The sequence below is a fragment of the Anastrepha obliqua genome, chromosome 2, assembly GCF_027943255.1.
Source record: "Anastrepha obliqua isolate idAnaObli1 chromosome 2, idAnaObli1_1.0, whole genome shotgun sequence".
In the NCBI taxonomy this organism is placed as follows: Eukaryota; Metazoa; Arthropoda; class Insecta; order Diptera; family Tephritidae; genus Anastrepha; species Anastrepha obliqua.
Genome location: NC_072893.1, coordinates 80,082,306 through 80,097,873, shown reverse-complemented (window position 1 = coordinate 80,097,873; position 15,568 = coordinate 80,082,306). Strand labels below are relative to the sequence as shown.

The 15,568-nt window shown below is 34.4% G+C and overlaps 1 protein-coding gene across 4 annotated transcripts in view; it reads right to left on the bottom strand.

Moving 5' to 3' along the window:
- LOC129238613 (GTPase-activating Rap/Ran-GAP domain-like protein 3) overlaps positions 1-15,568 on the bottom strand; it is a 265,804-nt gene that overhangs the window by 145,053 nt on the left and 105,183 nt on the right. For all 4 annotated transcript variants that reach the window (XM_054873691.1, XM_054873689.1, XM_054873688.1 and 1 more), the window contains one exon: positions 643-712. In XM_054873691.1, coding sequence (XP_054729666.1) covers positions 643-712 — 70 coding nt within the window. The remainder of the gene's footprint in view (positions 1-642; positions 713-15,568) is intronic.

The window sequence follows — 15,568 nt, the reverse complement described above, 5'->3', positions numbered from 1 at the left end:
CTTCTTGTATTCAGACTAAAAGTTTACTATGTCACGTCTGTATGTAGTACCTACTTACACCATACATATACATACACTTGACACTTAAAAAGGGTTTAAATTTTCATTTATCTTCACTCATCTCAAATATACTCCCATAAATTGTATTCGGCGCTGTTGCCAAATAGCAACGTGAAGAATTCTATTTTATGCTTTCAGCAAAATTTCGCGCACCATTCCAAATGCTGCAGCGACAGAACGAAAAAAGTGAATATAAAATATGAATACGACAAAGGCCACTAATTAAATGCGAAAATGTAATGTCTATTTCTTGGTGGCGAAAAAAAAATGATACCTTCATTCGCGCATCCATTAAATTTCCACCAGTGCTAACTGGACGCCGCTGGGTGTAGAAGGTGCCAGTATTGTTCGAGACGATAAAATTGCTAAAATTTTATACAAGTGATACTTGGTTAACATTTATGTTCACAATTAAAAATAATTACATGCAATGTGCGCACATTTACCAACCATGACCTGGGGAATGGGTTTTTTACGGGCAGAGATTTTGTGTGTGTTTGTGTTGGGGCGCTATCTGCTTGAAGTGAGTGCACATGTATTGGTTTCAACTACGTGTGTTTATTCGAGTATTTAGGCACTTACCTGATCTACCGAACCGTAATGATGACGTGAGAAAACGCCGCGTCTGGATATTAACTCGGTAGCTGAGGAGCTGAAATGCGAAAAGATGAAAACAAAATTAAACAAATTAACATTTGACCATGTAGTGGTGATGCTTAAAACGTGCGCACGTGTGTGTACTCATACGCTTTTTACTGGGTGACATGAAAGTACTTCAGAAATATATTTAAAAAGATGTGTACAGGGATGAATGGTAAATCGAGTTAATTACATTGACTTTAGCCCTCCAATCCCCAAAACCAAATGCAGTCAAAATAAAAATATGTAGTAGCATACTTATATTTTATAAGCATTAATGTATTTATTTCTATATGGCAATACCTTCTACTTGTTAAGATTTACTTTAAAGTTTCTTACATATATGACTATGCCTTAAAATTGTAATGACTACTATATGTCTTTTTTTAAACTCTAAATTTGAATTTTCTAATAGGATTGCTTTTGCCTATAAAAAGCCTGCTCGCTTTTGGAAAGAAGACATTCCGTTTGGTAATTGGCTGTGAGCAGAGCTTAGATGCTTGCCAATGACTACCTTTGCAGTGTGGACAGTGTTGGCTGGCCGCTGCAACACAGGTGTTGGCTCTTGCTCGTGCAGCTTAGCTTATTCGCATTTGTTTTCCCCGGGTTTTTTCCAAGGTTAAAAATATAAGAGTTATATTTTATAATAAATTAAATTATATTTTATAATAAAATAAATACAACTCTACAATGCTACATTTTTTTTTTTAATTTAAAATATAATTTTTTAGCCATAAAAAAATATTGCCTAACGTTTGAAGCTTCTAAGATTTAAATTTTCTTAATTTATCTGAGATGCTTTCCATTTCAATTCAACGGGGCTATTCGGGTCATGTTCTTTGATTTCGATGTAACTCAAATATGTTGCTCTCTGGTCAAAATAATGAGACACGTATTTTTTGTTCGCCCGAAAAAAAAATTTTTTCAAGAGTTATCGGCAATTTTGTTTTTCGGCTCAAACTCGATTTTTTTTAATTATATATTTTATATATATAAAAAAAAATTTTTTTAAATGCCCATAACTTAGTCAAAAATGAACCGATTTTAATAATTCTGGGTTCAAAATGATTGTAATTACTTACACGAGCGATTTCATGTAGAAATAATTGCAAAAAGGTAGTTGAAATTTTTTTATTTAGCAAAAAAGAAAAAAAATTGAAATTTTTTCGAAGTTCAATATTTCAAAAAGTGTATTTTTTTTTTTTTTATAACTTTTTCCAAATCAAAAGGACACCTCAAACTTCAATTAAGCTGAATGCCCAGTAGCTAAAATGAGTTGTTTTTGAGTAATGAATTTTTGAGTAAAAAACCTGTTTCGCACTTTTTGTTTTTTGCAAAATAAAAAATTTTCAACTACTTTTTTGCAACTGTTTCTACATGAAATCGCTCGTGTAAGTAATGGTGATCATTTTGAACCCAAAATTATTAAAATCGGTTCATTTTTGACTAAGTTATGAGCATTTAAAAAAAATTTTTTCTTATATTATTAAAAAAAAATCGATTTTGAGACGAAAAACAAAATTGCCGATAAAAATAAATAAAAAATAAAATAAATAATTGGCGCGTACACTTCTGTTAGGTGTTTGGCCGAGCTCCTCCTCCTATTTGTGGTGTGCGTCTTGATGTTGTTCCACAAATGGAGGGACCTACAGTTTCAAGCCGGCTCCGAACGGCAGATATTTTTATGAGGAGCTTTTTCATGGCAGAAATACAATCGGAGGTTTGCCATTGCCTGCCGAGGGGTGACCGCTATTAGAAAAATATTTTTATTAATTTTGCTTTCACCGAGATTCGAAACAACGACCTCTCAGTGAATTCCGAATGGTGATCACGCACCAACCCATTCGGTTACGGCGGCCGATAAAGCTTGAAAAAAAATTTTTTCGGGCGAACAAAAAAATACGTGTCTCATTCTTTTGACCAGAGAGCAACATATTTGAGTTACATCGAAATCGAAGAACATGTCCCGAATAGCCCTTTTGAATTGAAATGGAAAGAATCTATATGAGAAATTTTTTTTTAATTACTCATAACATAGTCAAAAATAAGCCGATTTGAATGATTCTGGGTTCAAAATAATCGTAATTACTTACACGAGCGACTTCATGCAGAAATAATTGCAAAAAAGAAGTTGAAAATGTTTTATTTTGCAAAAAACAAAAAGTGCGAAACAGGGTTTTTACTCAAAAATTCATTACTCAACCTCCCCCTTCCTCTTCCTTTATTGAAAATACCCTCCGCGTGCACTTTACAAATACTCACACACATTAGAATATAATCTAGGTTGGATCAGTTGGACTGCAGCTGAACAATACTTTCTTCATTCTTTCTTTCAATACTAGTTCATTTTCATTTCTCATATCAACTAAAATTGGTTCCAAGGGCTTTAGGAGATCTGAGATTTTAAGTACGAAATTCGAAATGGCGGATCCAATGAGGTGGACGGAATTCATTGAATTCATTATGGAGGAAAATTGTATCATTTGAACGAATTTCACTAGATTTTTCCCCTATACAACTATTTTACAATTCGCCAATTTTAAATTCGCATAAAGAACCAAATCTGTAGGGTACAAGTTCTTGAGGAAATTCGTTATGGCCTGAACGTAGATTCTTGTTTTGGCTATTAGTTTGTTCAAACTCACCTTTTTGCTATTAAAATATTTAAAATTTAATGCAAGAAACGAGTCGAGATTTGAATGCCACTCTGTTACCTATTATTTTATTATAAATAGTATAAAATGAAAATGTTATACCTTTTTTTAATGTTAAATATTTACCGCTGCATCGCGCGCAAATTAGTTTCAGTTACTCTCTTTGTAGTCACAGAACATCATTCGATATAGCAGCTTAAATAATAGTGCGAGTGTATTAAAATGTTGCCAGTCTCCAGATGGGATTGATTACTAGATGGTTAAGCCCTTGATAATTTCGTTTCACCTATTCAATTCTTTCACACCGCTGTCATCTTCGAGAACCTTTGAAGCATAAAACTGTTTCACCTATATAATTTTGCATGGGTATTTCACTACTCGCAGAGCAGCAATGATCCAGTACGCCAGGCAACCATTGAACTTCAATATAAGCGTATGTGTGTATGGGTGTATGTGCAGCCCATCTACTTGCATGGCACTTAAGGTATATACTAGAAACAAGCTTGCAAATAGTATTTCCAGTGCACAGAATGCAATTTCTTTAGTAAAATTAGCAACAACTACATCAGTCAAACAATACAAGTGTCGTAGCAGCAGTGCAACATGCTTCGCTTGCTACAAGGATCAACCAAGTCCGGTGTTTATTATTTTTCGTTTCATTTCCCCAACCAGGAAGCTAGACTCACAGCGGACATATATAGTATACATATTTCATTTAAAATTTTTTTCTATAAATAAGCACCTACTTTAAAAGAATTGCACAGTTTCTGCGTTGCATCTATTTCCATCGCCCTCTCTCTTTCTCTCTGCCTCTCTCTTCCTGTGTGTATGACTTCTATTGTGTTTCTGATGGCAAGTTGGCAATGCTGCAATTTGCCGCTTTTTTCTTTGCATTTTCCGATTGCTGCATTGCTGCCATTTTTTCGGCAAACTGCCCACAATTCTCGGAATTTTCCTTTCTTTTACTGTATTTGATAGTATATTTTTTTTCTCTTAAGTTTTTTTTTGCTGCTGCTATTTTTTCGTGTTTGCGCATTGCTCATTGCAAGTTGTTGTCATCGAAGACAAAAGCTGAAGGTTAAAGTTTGAAAATTATGAATGAAGTGAAAGAAAATCGATTTGTAGTGCTTTAACGAGTCTGTCGTAAATTCGAAAATGGGTAACTTGTATATTTCCACCCTCAAGTGCTTGCACTACCTCGAGTTTTTTAAATTTTGCACTAAATACTAACTAGCGTGTCGCATATCGTTGCCAGTTTGAGCGATACGTCAATGGCGAAATGCCTAAAAATATGGTAACAAACGATTGAAATTTTATTTACGGTTTTTCTAGTAGTAATGGTAAATTAAGCAGTGTGACTAGTATTGCCCTCGCAGAAATAACACTTCTTCCAAGTTAAAGTTGTATGGTGGAATCAATGTTCGATACTTTTCCGAATATGATTCATGGACCCACTATATAATTCTTTATTAAGCAGTATATGTATGTATATCCTTGCAGCCCCGAGCACCCGTAACGTATAATACATAAAAAAAGTATAACTCATGCAAATACATAATCCGGTTTGCACGACCAAATATTCTATATGCCTCAATCTCCATACTTAGATATGAAAATAATTAAATTGCGCCAGTCTTCTTTCTAGTGCTAATAAAAAATAGTACACAGACCAACATCACGGGAGAGGTTTTCACTATCTTGTAGCAACGTTAACCTATGTCGAATGCTTTCAATAAAACCAGCCATGTTGGGCTGCTGCTAGGCTCACATTGAGCCTGAAGAATGAGGTAACAAGGTCCCATTATTTGCCAAGTCCCTGAAGTTTCAATAGTAATAGCACATAAATTGCTTTCAATATTTGTTCAACTCTAAACGGCTGGATAACAGTCTGGACGAGATAAACCGCAAACGCTGTGTTCACCTGCTTTACACAAGAAGCACATACATGCAGATTTCGTCAGGGTCACTGATTTACTCTTACCGATAACCAACCAAACTTGGAAGGATTCCGTATAAACTGATGTCTACAATAGCATGTAGACTCCTTCTGAGCCAACGAAATATAAATAATCATTTAAAGTGATAGACTCTACATTGTTCCCATAACAGTTGGTTCTACTTTCCACAAACGACACGGATTTACATCCTGTCAAGGACTGCAAATTCCCAAAAATGTACGGGGAATGCTTGTCTTCTGATGCTGCTCCTATTTTATTGCTTGTGTTAATTTACGAATTTTCGAATTTTCTGTGAAAAAATTTCATATTCTTAGAGCTTTAAGCCTGTACGGTCTATTTTTAGAAGCATAATAAGATTGCAGATATTAATATTCCAAGAAAGTGTGGAGGGACAAAGGAAAGCAAGTTTAGCGGGAATAATGCCAGAGCTTTGTTGTTTTATGTATTTGAACCAAGGTAAATTCTTACAAGCAGACTTCGGTTAGGCCTACAGCAATGTGGTGCGTCTACCTAACTCCAATCGCGGTGGAGAGAATACAGAGCGTGTAGCCAACATCAGGCCTTTAACTGGATCTCAGCGATTTTGAAGGAATCAGCTGATTTGTTGACATAACAGAGGATGTGACAGGTTTTTCACAACCAAGGTCGGCAAAAAGTGAGATTGTGTTAGTGATATACGAAATAATTCAAGCAGCCACTGCTCATGTTACTACATTACCGTCTGAACAATGACTGATTGTGTTTCACTACTGATTGGATTCAACTATTTAACTAAACTTATATATTTTGTTTTCATTTCATTCGCCTCCCTTTCTCTGCCTAATCCCCTATGACATAACAGCCAAAATTACTCTCACAATTTTGCTTCGGATGGCTAAAACTTGCAACCTGTCATTCTTGAATATACGCAGCGTATACACAACCACTTTCGTTCAGCGGAAGAATAAAACTAATTTTCTGTCAAATCAGATGACAGCTAAGTGTTACCATTCTTCAAATAATACCTAGTTCAAATCTATCGTTACGGATTTGAACTAGGTATTATTTGAAGAATGGTAACACTATCGTTACGGATTTGAACTAGGTATTATTTGAAGAATGGTAACACTTAGCTGTCATCTGATTTGACAGAAAATTAGTTTTATTCTTCCGCTGAACGAAAGTGGTTGTGTATACGCTCAAAGAACGCTGGGAAATATTGCGACATTACTTTGAAAGTCATGGTAATGTTGCAGAATGTGTACGAAAATTACGTACGGCAATGGGAAGAAGAAAAGGACCGAATGAAGCGTATGTGCGTTACTTTGCGAAAAAAGCCGTGTTGAACGAATTTTTGTTCCGAGAAATTGAAGAGGAGGATATTGGTGGCATTTGGTCCGAACAAGATGGCGCTATGCACTGAGGACCAACATACGCGATGTCATAGCTGAAATACAGCCGCATATAATCGAAAATGTGTTGAAAAATTGGACCAATCGTATGGGATGGTGCATGGCTAGCCCAGGCAGCCATATGAATGAAGTTGTGTTCCATCATTAACTGGAAGGATTGTACTTCAAAATAAAAAAAAAACAGTTTGGAAAAATATTGAGTAGTTTCTTTTTTATAGCATTTTTAATTCCGTAAAGTTATATGGCGGACCCTATATTATAAGCCTTTCGAGAGGTGTATATATTTTATAAACGAATCAAAAAATTATACCCAAATAACGAATTTCGCTGCATACTTACAGGCGGTATGATGAATGAGCACAATCAAAAAAAGGGTAATGGTAGTAACTGTTGCCCAAAAAATAAGGGCGAAATGATTATAAGAACGAAATTTAATTTTTTTCTCTTTAAGCTATTGAGCGAAATGCTTCCATATGTAATATTGGGCATGAAAGGGTTAAGAGGTATTCTACATTTAATTTTGTGAAAAACTTTATGAGGTGGACCCGCATAAATTCCATTGCAGCATTTACCTTGACCGTGACATAAATATTCAACTAAATTTCCTGTATATACACAAGCACTTAAACAAAAACAAAGTAATTTTATTTATTTGAAGTACACTTTTAACGCTGCCATGTGTTATTTGCACGATAAGTATAATTTCGTAATGTTATGTGAAAGCTTCCGTACGAATTAGAAATGAATAAAATAAAATACTACTCTACAATGTAGAGGTAGGTATGTGTATGTGTGTGTATGTACTACAGTGTTGGCACCATTTACCATGCAAACCCGTATAAATATTTACCATTTGTAGTTTATTTGTACAGATAACGTTAACATCAAGTCTGCCAACATAACTTGTAGGAAAATGCGAGGTTCTAAAGTGATGCGCTTTTAAGCAACGCTAACTAAATTTATGTAGCACGCATTTCTTCCTTTTCCATATTGGTAACTGTACAGCAGCTATAGGGCGGCGGTATGAGCGATTTTTAATAAACTTTAAACATTATTACCCCTGCCTCAACTTTGCAATAAATTGAAATTTAAAAGCAAGTCATTTTTTTCTACTTTACTTTGTTGGAAATACCAGTCAGGGTGGTAGGTGGATGTGGTTGTCTGTATAAAAAGAGTCCTACCTAAGCGGATAACGGTAGTCAGAGACATGAGAAATAAGTATTATATTTTAGAAAATTTCTTTTCAAAAGTAATTTGGTTTGATCTATTAAGCTATTAATACAAGATGAAATCCAAAATAAACAAGACTGGTGTCATAAAAATGTTTTTGATAGTGCCATTTTTTTAATAAGTTAGTGCGTTGGAAGTTATATCTCTAGCTGACTTCCAGTGAAAGCTTGGTGACATTCGGTTTAGTGGAAGCAAAGTTACTGAAAGAGCAAATATCGATTTTTTTTAAATCGGCTAACCGCTTACCGAAACATTTGAATTGGTGAAAAAAGTTTACGGCGACGATTGTCTATCTCGTGGCAGAGTTTATGAGTGATTTATACGTTTCAGAGATGGTTGTGAGGACATAAATGACAATGAACATACGGACCGCCCAAAATCATTAATCACCGACAATTTCAACGAAATTGTTCGTTAATTTATCTAAATGAACTGAAATCATCGTTGAAATTCATGAAATCGTTGAATAACTCTTAACTTTTGAATAAATAAACTCGAAGTTATCAGAACAAAGCTGCTGTCGTTTCTATTTTAGCTCAGTCTTGTTTATTTTGGACTATTGAATATAAGATAATAATATATTGATCTTACCTAAATTCACCCAAATACAAAATAAAAAAGTACATAATAACAATAATAATTTTTGATAATGTGATGGCATCCACTTTGCCTTGCAGTGACGACGAAACTTTGCGCTGTTTCATTTAAAATCAATCACAAAATCTGGAGGCTTATAATTTATTCAGCAGTTACAAAAAATCTTTCCTCAGGTACTAATTTTTATGCTTCTAATAAGTTGAACAAATTTTCTCTCAAATTCATTGGATAGGCACTGACTTGAAATGCACAGCTCTTAGAAAACAGGGTGTTCGGTATGGATTTTATTTTATTTAAATTATTTTTTCTAAATTTGACCGTTACGTTGGATATGCTTTTGGAATCTGGCCTACGCACTTCAAGCCACTCGTTAGAGAAGTGCTGTTGTTGTATATTTCTTAGTGCGGGGATGGTCGTTGGGTTTGTTTCATAGACTTTACTTTTGAGTTTCCCCGACAGAAAAAAGTTCATAGAGACTATGTCCAACGACGGGGCTTATCAGTTTACTAGGGAAGAAATCACGAAATATCGCCATGATCTCTCTGGCCGTGTGCGGCGTGGCGTCATGTTGTTGAAGCCATATGACTGCACTGAAGGAAGGATGTCCTCTCATTATTGGCAGAAAATACTTGTAATAGTTCAGCATGCGCCGATAGGTGACACCGTCCACAGATATTGGTTGTTCTCGACGAATTTCATAAAAATATGGTCCAATTATTCCACTGCTTGACTTTAGCACTTTGAAGTAGCTGTTGATGTTTTAATAGTGTGTCCTTTAGGTGATTAACAACAGCAATTTTGCTTATTTACACTCCCATTTAAATGAAAATGGGTTTCATCACTCCAAAGGATAGTATTTACCGAACGTAATCCAACATTATCTCATGGAAATTTTTACACAAATTTTAATCGTTAGGGTTAACTGCTTGCCTTATTTGAGTTTTGAAAGGCCGAAGTCTAAGATCGTTCCTCAATATTTTACCCACTACAGGTCTTCGAAATTCCAGGGCAACCGCTCTTTTGCGCACGAACTGATCCGGTTTATTGTGCAAAACTGTAGCATAAGTTCAATATTTTAATTTGGTCTCAATGTCCGCGTGAGCTCAGGTATTTGCCATCGAACTTGTTGGCAGTACACGCCACGCAAGCGCTCCCAAATTGTTGAAATTTACATCCAACAAAAAAAGTCAAAAGAAGAAGAACAAAATCATCATGTCCGATGAGGCTCATTTCTTATTGAATGGGACGGTAAACAAGCAAAACTGCCATATTTACGTCACTGAAAATCCTCACGAAATTCAAGAGGTACCTCTTTACGACGAAAAAGTCACTGTTTGGTGCGGCGTTAGTGCGAAAACGATTATTGTGCCGTTTTTCTTCGAAAATGAAGATGGTCAAGCTGTTACCGTCAATCAGGAGCGTTATCGCAATATGATAACCACTTTTGTGATGCCAATTATTCGTCGACAGGCTCAAGGCGGCCATTTGAAAGATATCATATTAAAAAAGTGATGTCAACAAATCTACTTGAACCAAATAAAATGATTATTATCGTCAACATCAAAAAAATTGTGTTTTTCTTTGATTTAAAAAAAAAAACACATGGGTCCGTCGAATATGGGCAACGCAGTATATATGAACATATATTGGCAGCGCGGAAATGGGCGTGTTTATAAGGCTGTGAGTTATACCAGTGTAATGAGGTACAAGCGGTGAATCTTGATAACTTGGTTGTTGCTTTTGCATGCAAATTTTTGGTCAAGTTAATCGAGCATAGAAATAGCGAGCGGGAACTGGCAGGTATTCTTTGAATATCAGTGATGAAGAAAAATGTGTTAAAAATAAGATTTTACTTTATTTTACTTATATAGTTTGTATAAAATTTTCCACGGACTTATTACTTTCTTCCCGCTTAAAGGTGCACAGATTAATAATTACTTCACACTTCTTAGAAGATGCAATTGCTTCAATAGCTACTGCGGTCTCAAAATTTTGTATGATGCGTTGCTTATTTTTAGGCTTAATTGTGACGCGAGTTATGAATGATAGAATAAATCAACAACAAACAAATTATTGGAAGAGCGAATTACGTACTAAGGAAACACAGCGTAACTAGAAATCTTTTCTTGAGTTCTAAGAAACTGATATTAATATCTTTTCTGCTTGGAGGAGAGCTAAACATCTCTTACAAGATGCCCAACTAAATGATAAATCATCTTATTAAAAAAGCCTCAAGCTCGTAAAAATTAATATTCACATTAGTAGGCCAGATCTATGCATATATGTATGTATACTAAGAGACAAAATATCATTAAAAATTATACTCAACTGTTTTTCTTTCATACGTTCCTTAGAAAAGCGTACAAAAAAAATTTGTAAAAGAAGCATGCGAGATGTGGTAAATTTGAGGATATACGAGGTGTGTTCAAAAAATAAAGTGAAGATTTCAAATTTCGCGGGCTACGTACATTCGACTTTCGAATATAATTTTTTTTATGTTGGTACACTCGTCTCGAAGATATGGATATTCACGGTTTTAGTAATATGTGCCATAGGTATTAGTTTAGTTGGTTTGTGAGAGGCATAAATAAAACAAGAGTTTGCGTGTTCGGCGATTTTCTGCTATCGACTCTTGACTCTCCTGGACTCTTCCATTAGAACGGTTAGGCTTTTGTTTCGTTGTCATAACCATACACCCAGGATTCGTCATCAGTTATGACCCTTTTAAGCAAATTTGGATCATCGTTGGCAAGTGTAAAAAAAATACGGGCATGTACGTAGCCCGCAAAATTTGAAAACTTCGCCTTATTTTTTGAACACACCTCGCATTCCACAATTTTAAAAAATCGTGTAAGATAAAATAAATTTAAATAATATATTTTCCCAAAAAACCTTACAAAAGAAGTAATAAAGAAGAAATCCTTATTATATAAGTATTTCGGCCGCCGTAGCTGAATGGGTTGGTGCGTGATTACCATTCGGAATTCACAGAGACGTCGTTGGTTCGAGTCTCGGTGAAAGCAAAATTAATAAAAACATTTTTCTAATAGCGGTCGCCCCTCGGCAGGCAATGGCAAACCTCCGAGTGTATTTCTGCCTTGAAAAAGCTCCTCATAAAAATATGTGCCGTTCGGAGTCGGCTTGAAACTGTAGGTCCCTCCATTTGTGGAACAACATCAAAGACGCACACCACAAATAGGAGGAGGAGCTCGGCCAAACACCTAACAGAAGTGTACGCGCCAATTATTTATTTTTTTTTATTTTATAAAACAAAAAAAAAAAAATTATTTTTATTACAAAAAAAATTTAAATTAATATAGAGTAAAGCTTCAGATGCTATGTCAGATGTGTCCAGCCAATCTGTCGGATTTTATTAAAATTATTAACGGTCTCCAGTTGGTTTTTTTGTTTTAGTTGGTTTTTTCGTTCCTCCCTCAAAATAATTTTCTTATTCAGTAATAAAATGATTCAAAAACAAAATTGAATTATTGATTTTGCGCCACCTTGTAAAATAATTGTTATCTAGCTACAAGCGACACACAGATGATGTTGAAATTGTAATGCACTGTGGGACTTGGTTAGTTCTTAAATGTACACACTGCATAATCTTACACGGAAAATGTTTACTTAATAAGGCATTCTGTTTTGGGACTTGTGCAAGAACGAAAATTTCGTGTAAAAAAAAATTATTAGTGAACTGTGTTATTTCAAAATCGTGTAAAAAAGACTGTGTAAAAAGAAAGTTGGGTGTAATAAAAGCGAACTAACCTAAGCACAGTGAGGTGTGCACTGGTCTAGCATGCGAATGAAGTGGGTTGGAAACCTGCTGAAGACTTGAAAGAAGTTTTTTCTAACGATGTGCTGGTCTGCGAAATATCAACTAAAACTTCTATTGCTTTGCAATCAAGGAAACGAATTGGCCTATTTTGCTAATGACTGATTAATTATTTGTTTACCACGTTTAAATTAATACGAGTAGGTGATAATTTGGTCATTATCCTATGGGTCCTATTACGAACAGTGAGTAAGAAATTTAATTTACAAGTTTAGGCATTTTCTGCAGGGAATACTTGTAAATATTGATAACAAAGTTCAGTTAAGCCAACGTTGAATTGTTCTGTTTACCTTCCTAATGCCAACCGCAAAGTGCGTATTTTAAGTTGAAGTGTATATTCATACATTAGGGCGGGTTCATTTTCCTAGCATATTCGGGTTCTACAGAAAATTCAAATTTTTAATTTTGTTTTTTCAAATAATATTTTTTTTTTCAATCAACAACCTAATTACAAATAATTCGCTTAAAATAATTATTATGATAATTTTAACTCGAGATGTATTTTTCCTACTTCACATCTTCATAGATATAACTACCTCCTCCCTATTTTATTATTAATTAAAAATAGCTTCTTTAAAAACTCGGGGGCTCGAAATTGACTTAAGAGCTATGTTTCCAATATATTGGGATTTACCACCTTGATCCAAAAGCTCTCGGAACAACCGCTAACTGACGCTCCAAGCCAACTAACACATCTGTGATTAACACTCCTACCAAAATTTTATTATCTTTGCTTGCAATGTGTTACGTCGTCTTGAGTAAATTTACCTCTGCACGTGTTTTCGATTTTTTTTTTAATTTTAAAAATGGATTTTGATTTGCAACAACGTGTTTGTATTAAATCGAAAAACGGATTTGGTGCGAAAGCCTTAGAAATGTTGGGAAACTGTTTTGGTAACAATTCCCTGAAAACAGACTTTTACGAAGAGCTTGTTAGTCCATAGAGGATGATGAATGTAGAGGCAGGCCATCGACGTCGAAAACTGATAAAAACATCAACAAAGCGAAAGAAAGTTTATCAATAACCACAAATTAACCATCAGAGGACAGGAACATTGCTTATGGATTCATTCAGAACATTTTATTAAATGATTTGCACCAAGTATCTGCAAAGTTGGTTCCAAAGAACCTGAATTCCATGCAAAAAAGATATCACCAAAGACATGATTTGCAAGGCTGAATTCGACTCAACCAGACGTGGATTTATGAGTACGACCAGAACTCCTGACATCAGGCGAGTGAGTGGAGACTTCCAAATGAACCAAGACCAAGAAAACCACATCGATTCTGTCAAAAAAGAAAGCGATACTCAGGTTTTTAGGGATTACCATGGTACTGGACACCACGAACTTTTACCAGAAGGTCAGCCAGTTAATAAGAAATATTATTTGGACTTTATGAGACATTTACGTGAAGCAATTCGTCAAAAAAGAAAGGATTTGTGGGAAAACAGCTAGATTTTGCACCATAACAACACAGTGCCGCACAATGACATCATTATCTGGGAATTTTTGTAAAAGATAGCTCATAAATATTTTGACTGTTTTCTTTTTTTTCATTTGAATCTTCATTATGTTTTTATAAAATTACTTACAGCACATTGCCTAACAATAACCATATAAGTTCAAATTACAAATTTTACATACAAATTTTCATACTAGAAAGTATTTGGGATATGCAGTGCAAATTTAAAATTGCTGAAAAATCTCGTTGATGCTTTAAGGGGTTATATACCTTGTGTTTTTCAAAAAAATCAAAATAAATTTTATTTCTTTATCGTAAAGTACAATCCCTTGAGAACATTTTCCAAAAATTTCATAGAGTTCTGAGCAATAGATCGAAAGTTACAGCGTTTTAAATTGTGCGTCGTCACAACGTAACGTAACTAAACTTGAAACTTTAAACGCGATTATCTCAAAAACGTGTTTTTCCAAAAATGCTTTTGCGGTGGACGCGATTGCAAAAAAAGTATTCAACCGATTTTTATAATTTTTTTTTTAAATTGTTCGTAATTGATGTCGCCTCTTAGTGAACGATCAACTTTTTATGTATAAATTTTTATTTTGCAGATATGAATTTTTTAATGCCAATTTTAGGACTGTAGAAGTGGAGTTTTTTAAAAACATGTTCCTATTTTCACAAAAATCAAAATATTTAACATATTGATCGTTCACTAAGAAGATATAACCCTATACTAATGAAATCTTTTCGATTTTTTGATTTCAGTTGACTTGGTGGACTTGAATCGCGTCCACCGCAAGCCTCTTCCAAAAAAAGGGTCTTGGGGGAAAACGCCATAACTCCGCCATTTTTAAATATTTTTACACAAACAAAGCCTTTTTTTTTTCTTTAAACATTGTAATATCCAATAATAAAAACTTTTATACAATAAAATTATTGCTACATATCTTTAAAAAAAACCCAACTTTCGCTAATTTCACCGGACCACAAGGTATATAACCCCTTAAATAGTTTTTCCTTGGCGACATTGCGAATTTTCTTCAGATGCCAAATGCACTAAATGGTTTTTGTTAGTCAATAAGCTATACTTTTATAAAAAAATAATGAATACCCACAAAAAAAACAAAAAAAAAAACTTTAAGATATTGAGTAATAATTTTTATGAAAAAGAGTGTAATAAGTTAGTTAAATAAGCTTAAAATTAGTAAAAATAATCATTTGAAAGGAAATATTTTCAGATAATTTTATCGAATACCTTTTCGGAAGCACCAACTGTATGAATTTGTATCCATTCACTGAATCTCTGCTAGGCGCATGAGTCTTGAGATTTTTGCAATATGATGACATTGGAATAAATGGCCAACTAATCAATCAACCAACCAACATTGAGAAGCTCGTCAGCTGCACTAATTCAATATGTGGAAGCTGGCTCAAGATTAATCATTCAAATTGGAATAACTTTTTTACTAAATAAAAAAAAAAATATTTTGAAAGATGGAAATCTTTATTTTGACCTTTGCACGCTCCATTGCTTGCCTCTTTGTATACTGGAGCTGTGTAGTTCATAAGTGTCAAATATGTTTGACGCATGACGCCATTTGCAAAAACTATATATCTTCCGATATTATGATTAATTGTGCGCCACCATGTATTACAGAAGACTGGCCCTCTAAATATATTATATAATTAACTCAAGACAAAATCTGTTTCATATATAGTAGTAGGCATATTCCACAATGATTT